We start from the raw sequence: 11,142 nt of genomic DNA, 5'->3' as shown, positions 1-11,142 counted from the left end.
CTTGCTGCCATGTTGGACAGGTCTCTCTTGAAAAAGAGATCGATGATCTCAATGGGACCACCTGGTTAAATAAAGGTTTAAAAAAAAAAAAAAATCTTTTAAAAAAAATCGCAGTATTTGTCAGTCTCACAACGGTATTGCGACGTTTATTTACTGCGATATTCGGTATATCGTTACATCTCTACTATATATCATGGCTGATAATGAATACTTTGTGAAAGCTTTCTCATAGTTAGCATTAACATTTTTAACATACAGTAGAGTTGGAGGAAAGGAGAATGATGACCTCTTATTTCATGGCTCCAGTTCTATTGAATCAGACTGATGATTGCTTAGCCAGGGCCTACAAATGACTCCACCTTTCATTCATTCTGTCAATCATCCACTGTTCTCCAGCGACACCCTTAGTCACCGATTATACATTTTATTTGCTCGGCTTTTTCCAAATTTGAAATTACCTCTGATTACAGGTTCTGCTATGGTGACGTGATATCAGCTCAACCAGAAGCTGCATGAATAATCCCTGCACTGTAACATTATTGCTCAGTTCTCCACTAATCCTGACAGATCTCCCATGTCAAGTTAACTAGGTCCTGCAGATCTATAGGTTTGATGACAACTATCGAATCATCCGGACAGATGTAAGACGGCTAATGCAATGCTAACTGAATGCTAACAAAACACTGTCATATCATGTATAATTCATGTCCCAGTATATGTACGTATACTGTGATATTTCTTGTTTTAAGTCATATTCCCAGTTTAGTGGTTTGTGTTACCTGGAGTTCAACACATTCAGCGTACTACTTAGCTGATGCTCGCTACGTCTCCCTCGTCTCTCTGTTTGAAAAGAATAGAGTAGAATCCCGTAGTTCTTTTTAGTTTTGCTCATTGGTCATAGGAGTGTCTGTTTACAGAGCCTACTGACCATGTTTAAAACGTTTAAAGTGAAACGGTTATCTTGCTTTACAGGTTTAGTTAACAGGTTGCAGTCGTATCCTCCAGAGATGGACGAGTTGCCGTTGGTGACGTCACATTCCCTATATCCAGATTTAGGACATTTTCTATGGTAAAACAATGTGTTGATTGTAATGTAACTCATTTAGCCACTTTGAAAAATGTAGCAAACAGCAGCTACATTTGTTAAAGTGTCTTCTGTGATAGTCATCGGCCGTTGGTATCCGAAGAGTGAGCAGGTGTGTGTTGACTGCATATACACGTTTAATAACAAGATTGTGACTCCTCCTATATAACTCCCATCCTCATCCCTCCGTCCTTTCCTACATCTTTTATCTTCATCATCACTCAATGATCTTGCTTAGCAACGCCGCTGCCTGGCAATGGTAACCCTTGGAAACCACGAAAGAGGAAGACCACGTCCCTCTGTGTCAGCTTCTCTCCCTGGCCTTCTCATTAGCATCCTTCTCCTCTCTTCTCCCTCCCCCCTCCTCCCAACCATCTCTTGTTGATTTAATTTGCCTCTTAACCTCAAACCTCTGATGCTCATCCTAACATAAACCTACATCTGCAACAAGCATTCAACTGCAATGTTCTTTATTTTACACTCTTTCTTAGAAAAGACCCTGTTGAGTTGAAGATGAGTCACTTAACTTTATACAAACAAAAAATACATCTTGTCTCTCTTTAAACATTATTTCTTAATCAATCTCAGTACTGTGCATTAACCTCAATGATAAATACAGGGCAGTCAGAACCATTGGGTGATAAATACATTTGACATGTCAGTTTACAGGTATGCCGCCACATGTAATGGTTCCTACCACAATAGTCTGTAGCCTGACTGTAACTCCTGTGTCTACAGGTGTTGCTAACAAATAGGGAAACTATTCTTCTGACAGATGTTATCAAACAAGTAGCCCTCCATGGAGTTCCTTATCCTCAGGTAGCTCTCAGTCTCAAAGGTTGGTGACCACTGATGTACTGTGTTACAGTAAAAGTGGCATAGCAGGTCAAAAGGCAAGCAATAATTAAAAAGAATGGTAGACATTAATAATAAAATAAACAAGATAAATCAGTACACAACCATGGCTAGAGAATGAGTAGCAGCAGTTTAAAATAATTATTAAACAGTGAGTAGTACAGATCAAATCAGTCAGTCAGTCAGTCAGTCAGTCAGTCAGTCAGTCAGTCCATCCATCCATCCGACTGACGGACAACTTCTCACTTCAAAAAAGAAGAAGAAATCTAGATCGCAAAATAATTAAACAAGCGAGTGACTGTTTTTCCTGGCCGAGGACAGGTTCCTTGAACAAAACACGAGCGTAACGTGTCTTCACGTGGTATATGTCTCGTCTGAAAGGAGTGCTGACGGAGAGCACCGGAACGCTGCTCCAGCGTTTCAAATATTACAGTACCCATAAGGAGCCGTACACATGCCGCAGTGTTTGCGTGGCTGTGTCTTTAGTTGTAATATAAGCACAGTGGCGATCTGTCGTTATTAGCATCTGGTTAGCTAGCTATGCTAACGAATTTAAAGAGCTTTTCTACAACCAGGTGGAAGAGAGCTCTCTCCTGAGAGGCTCAAATAACCTCAGCTCAGTGAGGTTAAGGCACACCTTGATATGATCATCATTATAGTTATTATTGAGACATTAGAGACTAAATGAAAAACAGGTATAAAATACTATATCACAGTAAAACAAAGTTGTTGATTAACAACAAACAAAAATACAGTTTAAAAGGGGAGTGATTTGTAAAATATCCAAAAAGAAAAATCTGCTTACAGTTCTGTTTAAAATGGGTGTTGAGATGTATCCATAGATCTCCTAATGTTGCTCTCAAAGTGCACCAGATTGATGCTTTTAACTTCAATATTTAAAAAAAAATCTCCCCCTCCCACTTAAATCATGTTTACATGGATAGGGTACTAAATAAATTTACACACATCTTGTGTCCATATCTTTCTGTTTTGGTGGTCATGCCACAACCGTGCATGCATGCGCGACAGCGCGAGTCATGGTGAGATATCTGGATTAAGAGGTTGCTTTTTCTTTGCACAACATGAAAGAAAGGCGAAATTAATGGGCTGTGATTTTATTTTTTTAAGCAGAGGTTGAGTTCAATAATATGTACTGCCCTCGGAGGATGTTGTAAAAATTGAAAGGAAAAAGGTTCCCCACCCCTGCTGTAAATAATAATAAAAACCCTTGATTTATAACTTCTCTTTCTCCTACTGATCTGAGTATATTATAAATAATAGCCAGTTAATTGAAGCATTATAGCACAGGCCTTTGTCAGACGGTGTATTACACTGTTTTTTTCTGCTTCGAATAGTTTTCTCTTTTTTCACCATACCTGTGTTTGCATCACTGATTAAAGTATCGAGATCTTATACAGAATACATTTAAATAATAATAAAACTGCGCTGTTAGTCCGTCCTTGTTTGTGTGGATGTGAGGCAGTCTGCTACATTTACAACTGCAGTCATATGTAGAGCAGTTGTCAATGATGACCAGAGTAGCTTCACTCACACAGCCTGCCAGCTGGTGCGTTGGCTCAGGCTAACTGAGCTCACTGAAGCTAGCTGGAGAAACGGTGTGTAAGCGTGTCGGGCTGGTTTGAAGACGCTGATGCTCCAATATGTTTAGTTTGAGTGAATTCTATGTATAAAATGTTCATTATCATTGTATATCTGTAGCTTCCTGCAGTGTTGTCAACTGGAAACAGCCGGATCCTCTGCACTGTGTGGGAGTTCAGTCATTGATTTTATAATGATGTGTGGTATTTTGCTGAGACACCTTTGGAAATGAATGTGAAGGGTGTTCATGCTTATATGTGTCACTATATAATCAGTGTTCCCTCTAATGTGCTGTGTCTTTGTTTTGCAGGTGTGGGGAAGTCATGTCTATTACTACAGTTCACCGACAAGAGGTTTCAGCCAGTTCACGATCTCACTATCGGTAAGTCCTCTACACATTCAGCTCTGCAGCAACACCAGCACTAGAAATACATTCATTAATGCATCATTTCATTTAGCTGTGAATCCTGTGCTACTAGGGCTGCACCATATATCATTTCAGCATCAACAATAGGACTCCACAATTGATTCATATGTTATCAAAATCGCAATATGGTCATGTGCAATGTTCAAATCACAGGATGTGTAATATTTCTTCCACGCTTGATATGTGAAAATAGTATATTTATAATGAAATGTTGTGGAGCTGCAGAGAATTCCAGTCCTACAAAAAGTATTGTAGAGACCTAAAGGAACATATTTGTTCAATACAGATCCTACGAAAAACAGTGTGTATGCTGTATTTGACACTTTTCAACCGGAAGAGAACGCGTCTGCTCTGGGATTGCACTGGGCAGGTCAAAGACGGTCTAGGTTTCTCTAGGTTAAACCCAGACCAACTCTAGGTCCAAGAATCACTGTATTTGTCCATATTGCAATCAGTGAAGCTGGTGCTATCTGGGCTGGGTTAAACATGTGAAGTTGGCTTGTTTATGTTTTAGCCTTAAGGTACTCCTTTCATGAACCTTTATCTCAGAAAGAAATAATGTTGTTTTATCCAGGCAAAAGTAAAAGTCACCTTATATTGGTCCTAACATTCAGACAGATCAAATTCAAGTTGGAAGACTGCTCCTGGAAATTAGAAATAACCCTACATTGTATTAAACCTAAAGAGACAAATCTCATGTTAACATAGTTACAGTCAGGCAACAAAAGGATTATTAATATTGACTATCATAAGAAACGTGGCTAACGGTACTTAGCATCCCTTCTTTACTGATAAGTGATGCTTAGTACCTGTTGCCTGAAAGCCCATTCTGTTCTCTTCTTCTTCCCCTGCTGCCTTTATCTATATTTGTATTCAAGGCAATCATTTAGCTGGGGGATAATGAGAAAACTGAACATTATGAACTTAAGTTTCATTACAAGCTTGCTTTAAATTGCTGTGTATAGTATTTCCAATATTCCTACAGATAATGAAAGACATGCTGTTGGTCACTTAGCACACATCACTATCTTTGTCTGCCTACTCGTCTCGATCTGTGCAGTGAAAGAAGTAGCTGTAAAACATTGTAGAGCCACCTCTTCAGGAAGACCCCACCCACTTATACATACAGTATGAGTGGGGGGGGGGGGGGTCGTCCTGATGGGGCAGTATAGAAGCAGTCAAACAGATGGAAGAGCCAATATTAAAGCACAGCCAACAAGTAACAATGTGACTATTGAGTCGGCACCTAATCTACCATATCCACATTCTTGTGTCCAGGTGTGGAGTTCGGAGCGAGGATGATCACTATAGATGGCAAACAGATCAAACTGCAGATCTGGGATACGGTAATATATCTAGCTTTTCATTTATTGTGACGGCATATTAAAGACTCTAAAAACACCTGATAACATATTGAATGAATGACATAAAAGCAAGGCTATAAATATATGGATGTCTCTGAAATGCAGACGTTAAACTTGAGTTGACTGCTATTTCTGTAATGACACATTTCCTAAATAGTAATAGATGTTGGTGTAAATATGAATCTGAAAAAAAGTCTTCAGAAAGAACATTTTGGTTTGAATACTGTATCTTATACATAATTCATGTATTATTACATGGTTTGATAAATAATGTATCTGAAAAAGAATGACAGAGATAAACAAATCAACAAGATATGCGTTTAGTTGTTTTGAATGACAAGAAGGCTCATAAATGTTGTTCTCATTGTGGCAACATCTTTCATGTTGTCTCCCTGACTTATCAGAGACATTCCAATTAGAGAGAAATTCCTCAAAAGGAATGAAAACTAAAGGAGACACAGTTGAAGAGAGAACATTAAGAAAAGATTTCATCGAGAAGCAACTATGTATACAGTGCAGACAAGTGGTAGTTCAGACCAAATTAAAGTTGTTACCAACTTTCATCAAAACCTTTGCTCCAGACTATCAAATAAAGGATGTGATGTTCCACACACAGGTGGAATGTAACTAAATACATTTACTTAAGTACCTTCATTACTTTAATAAAGTACCATTTTGAGGTATTTTTACTTTTTTACTCCACTACATTTTGTAGGCAATTATTTTACTTTTTACTCGACTAAATGTATTGTACAACTTTAGTAACAAGTTACTTTGCAGATTTAGATTGTTAATACAACATATAAATCAGACCTACTTGTTTAGTATATGTTAAGCTACCAAACATTATATAAAATAATAAAAAATTAAAACAAGTGCAATATTGACATTAATGGAGCAATAATTATTGCTCCATAATTATAATGTAATATATATATGATTTTGAAATTGGCCATACTGCAGAATGAGTACTTTCACTTTTGTACTTGAAGTATATTTTGAAGCTTATACTTTTTTATGCTTTTATTTAAGTACAATTTTAAATGCAGCACTTTTACTTGTAAGTGAGTATTCTCACACTGTGGTATTGCTACTTTTACTTCAGTTTAAGTTCTAAGTAATTCTTCCATCACTGTCCAAACATTGCGTCACTTCCACTATGGTTTCCTGCCCATGCAGTTAGGCGTTTGACCAGCAGGGGGAGATAGAGCTCCATGGAAAGGCAGGCACCTCCCCAAGCTTGAGGGTCTGAACTAGGCATGATGTCAGCCCTGCTTCTCACACTACTGTCTGTCCTATCAGGTAGCGATTTGCCTCACCTGGTTTAAAAGGTGTCGTATAGTCCCAGATGAGAGGGTCAAAAACAAACCAGAAGGGCCCACTGATACTGACTGGTACAGAACTCCCACCACCACCAAATGTCTAGAGAAACCAGTGTGTAGGCTGCACATGCCATATGAATAAAGTGTTTGTGCATGTATGTGTGTTCCTCCGCACATGACCAGATGGCAGACAGATGCAGCGTTCCCTCGCTTTCACCCTTATTTATCATTTATGCACTAATAGCATTACTGACTGACTGACCGCTTCCTGACTGACTGCTGGCTGTTAGCTGGAGGAGCAGTCAGGGTAGCTAACTAGCCGTCTAGATAACCTGCTCACTGACTGAAACTCTAGTTCTCTGACTCTTCACTGCCCGGGAGCTGGTGTTGCTGGGTGACAAACTGCTCCTCTGAGTTGCTCCATGATTCACTGACTGCTTGTGTTTCTGACTGACTGGCTATCTAGTTTTTCACATGAAGTCAGAGCCGCAGCTGCTAGGATAGTGCTGTTTTGTTTTCTACTCCTGCCCGGGCGAAACACAGACAACATTGTTAGTATATATGGGATAGGGACAGAGCCTGAATAGACATGAGAGGGAGGGGGGGTAAGAGTGATACACAGTGAGAATAGTGGTGGAAATAATGGAGGCCCAGGGGTTTATGGAGAAAGAATGAAAAGATGAGTGATGCAAGGAACAGACAGTGGAGTCGAGACAATGAGGGGTAATAATGGAAGGGGGAGTGTCAAACGAGGTGGGCACTGTTGATATGAAATTGTTGTTCATAAATAGGAGGTTATACACACTGGAGAAAGAAAGGGATGTTGACAGATAGATGGAGACAGAAAAAAGAATGTTATTGTATCCAATGACAGGCTCGCCTCTGTCCGGTCCTCTGCCAGCTGACTGAAAACCTGGAGCCGGAGCCTGCTAGAGAATCTGGGCTGGTGCAGAGCATTAGTGGCCCTAGACCACATAGAAACAAGACTTGCAGATAAGCTGGACTGGTTTAACTGTGACCTGTAGGATTGAAAGATGAGGTCAGTCAGACCCCAGCAAGATCAGGGCTGTTAGAAAACCAAAGGATCAGCACTTGTCTGTGGCCGTTTCAATTATTCACATTTCAATTTCTGTTTATTAATATATGTATGTGTTTCTCCAGGCTGGTCAGGAGTCATTCCGCTCCATCACCAGGTCTTACTACAGAGGAGCAGCAGGAGCTCTGCTAGTCTATGACATCACAAGGTAACACAACCAATCACACAGACCCAAACATAATCTGTAGCAAAGCTGTGGTCAGAAACACTTCGAAGTTGTTTGCATTTCCTCATCGTGGTAGCAAGTTGTGCATATATTTTTGAAAGGACTGCAGATTAGCGTGAGTTTATAATAAATCAAAAACAGATTAAAATACTGCTTCTAGGTAAGGTTCTAATATCACCAAAGTCCTAAGGGTTAATCCTCTTGGAACTCTGAATGTCTGAAACATCTTTGTGTAATCCATTTAGGGCATTTTGAAATGTTTGCAAGATATGTGAAATTTAGACATGCTGATGGCACAAGGAAATGCCACCTCCTGATTGGGTCTCAGGAACATTTACAGTGTTTTGAGATGGGAAAGCTCTCAGATCCGCTTAAGAAACATGAAGTGACCAAGAGTAAATTGGGTGTTAGCTCTTCTCAAGCGTGAGCAGCACGTCAGTCTTCCCATCAATTCCACACTATGGTGCAGAGCAAAATATATTGACGACTACTGGCGAGATTGACATGAAATCTGTTATTGATCTTTATACTCCCCAGAGGTTGATTCCCAATGATTTGTCATGACCCCGTAACCTTTTGTGCAGCTCTACCATGGTGTCAAAATTCCCCCCCCACCAGCTTTCTCTACCTGGGTTTTTCCATTCCCACTTTTGGTCAAGTCAAACAATGTATCCGAGAAGCAGAAGTTGATCTGCATTTCCTATACAAGATATAGTATTTAATTTTGTATTAGTTTATTCCACTCGTGTACACTTAAGCTTTTTTTTTTGTAGCACTTGATAGAAAGAAGAGGAGAAAGTATTATTTTACCTGCCTCTTTCTCAAAAATCAATGGTCTGTCAATCACAACTGCCTAAAACCAATATACTTACTGTAAAGCCAAATTGTGATGATGGGCCATCTCCGGAGTTGGGCCAAATTGCATCCAACCCGCCTCCAATGGAGTTACAGTGTCATCTTACAGAGTGCGGCCTAACTGAGACCTCTACTAATACTGAAAGGATGAAAAGTAGAAGAGAGATGTTAGATGGAGACACACTTTTAGCTCTTTTGGAATGGAGATGCAAATCCCTGCTGTGCTGAGCTCGAGCACAGTGCCAAGCTGAGCTGGCACATGTGTATGAAAGGGGGTTAAAGTCTAAAATAAATCAGCCTTCACGCTCCCCAGATGTGGAAACCTTGGGTTCCCTACCACTGACCTAGTTAGTTGAGTTGCTGGTATGGAGTTCATTTGAATATAGTTGGTTACAGTGGACATTACAACCTGTAGGGGCCACGAGAGGGACTTAAGATATTATGGTTCACCTTAAGGACAGTAAACTAGAGCAAATACCAGTGTTCTTTTCAGATAGTCATAGGGCATGCATCAGGAACAGGAACAGCTGGGATGAAGTCTTCTTGTAAGATTGAATGGTTGGAAACGCTGCAAGAGTAAGGGACAAGGACTTTATAAGATCTGATAGCGTAACAGCTGTGTTATCAATGTAAAAGTAGATTAAAGCCAGATTCTGTTCCTGTTTAACAGAAGGGACACCTTCAACCACTTGACGACCTGGTTAGAGGACGCTCGCCAACATTCCAACTCCAACATGGTCATCATGCTCATTGGCAACAAGAGGTAAGATCCTGAACATATAACACTGTACTGCAACCACGCAGGCTTATGAGCATTGTGTTTTTTTATTTTTGAGGGCGTCTGTGTCGCAGTGGATAAGTGCGCTGATCCTCTGAACAGGTTCAATCCCACCTTGACCCCCACTGCAGTCAGCATGCCGTTGTGTCCTTGGGCAAGACACCTCACCCCAAACTGCTCCTGTGGGGATTGTCCACAGTATGGAATGTATAATGTATGTAAGCTAATGTAATGCTTTGAGCTATCGGAAAAGCACTCAAATAAATATCAGAATACCTTTTTTTGCCCACAGAGGAAACATTTACATTGTTACAGCAAAAGGGAAGATGGAGAAAAACAAAATAAAACACTATAAGATAAAAACAAAATGTAAATACAAGATTTAAATGTAAGTACAATAAATTATAGTAAAGTACGTTAATTAAAGAAATATATAGAAAACTCAGCGGTGAGTAGGAGCTGCTGTAACAGGCTGCCACTCGAGCGTTAACATTCATTATTATTATTATCCAAATGGTTTGTTAACATTGTGCCTGGCCGTGTCCTTAGTGTTATATCTGACCCAGCTTCCTCTACAATGTCTAAATCGACCCAACAAACAGCTGCTAGATAGAACTGCACCTTGAAGCTAATTATGATGATCAGAATCAGAAACTGATTTATTGCCCGGTAGGTTCACACGTACGAGGAATTTGAATTGATGTCATGGTGCATACATAAAATATTTAAAAAAGATATATATGATGATGAATTAATTCTGTTAAATCGATTTGAGGAGGTTCACCTCTACAACACAGTTCAACTCAGGCTCATGTACTCAATGTTACATAACTGTTATGTAAAAATGATGAGTTTACAAATGTCCTTTTGTTGATTACGAACAACCTGAAACTCTTTTTGGCAACTGTCTACTAAACCTGCCTTACGGAGTCATACACTTATCAGTTTTAAGGTTTAACAAAGGAGGTAGAATGGTAGAATGCAGGTATTGGCACTGATGTTACACAGAGCTGTTAGCTACCCTGTAGCCCAGTGTATAGCTCAATGACAACGTATTATTTTCAGTCAGAACAACAAAGCCTGACACATCTTTACCTGCTCTTATCAGCAACGAGTCATCATGAACAGGAGTTCAAATGACGGTTCATTTCATAAGAGAAAAGTGGTCATTGATATCACACAATGAAAGTGATCCTAGCTTCCTTCACAGTAAAGGAAATGCATCACTGTTCATGAGGTGTACTAATATACTACTTTAATAATAATAATAATAATAAATTGTATTTCTATAGCGCTTTTCTTGAACCCAAAGATGCTTTACTATCTTCTACCTTTGGATGACCATGGAAAATACATAGTATTCATGTTTTTGTGTTTGTGTTTAGTGACCTGGAGTCGAGGAGAGAGGTGAAAAAAGAGGAAGGTGAAGCATTTGCAAGAGAACATGGCCTCATATTCATGGAGACTTCAGCCAAGACTGCCTCTAATGTAGAGGAGGTAATAATTCACACACACACACACACACACACACACACACACACACACACACACACACACACACACACACACACACACACACACACACACACACACCGA

At 39.7% G+C, this 11,142-nt stretch overlaps 1 protein-coding gene across 1 annotated transcript; it reads left to right on the top strand.

Annotated features, from left to right (window-relative positions):
* Positions 1-3,820: 3,820 nt before the first annotated feature.
* rab2a (RAB2A, member RAS oncogene family) lies at positions 3,821-11,058 on the top strand (the record flags this gene model as incomplete). The annotated part of the gene is made up of 5 exons (XM_010765858.1): positions 3,821-3,920; positions 5,244-5,311; positions 7,813-7,895; positions 9,439-9,531; positions 10,932-11,058. Coding segments are annotated over exons 2-5 (351 nt in total), but the record flags the coding sequence as incomplete, so codon positions are not given.
* Between the last annotated feature and the right edge of the window lie 84 nt (positions 11,059-11,142).

Source organism: Notothenia coriiceps, unplaced genomic scaffold (genome assembly GCF_000735185.1).
Source record: "Notothenia coriiceps isolate Sejong01 unplaced genomic scaffold, NC01 NC01_scaffold00002814, whole genome shotgun sequence".
Taxonomy (NCBI): domain Eukaryota; kingdom Metazoa; phylum Chordata; class Actinopteri; order Perciformes; family Nototheniidae; genus Notothenia; species Notothenia coriiceps.
This window is presented reverse-complemented; position numbering and strand designations above follow the sequence as displayed.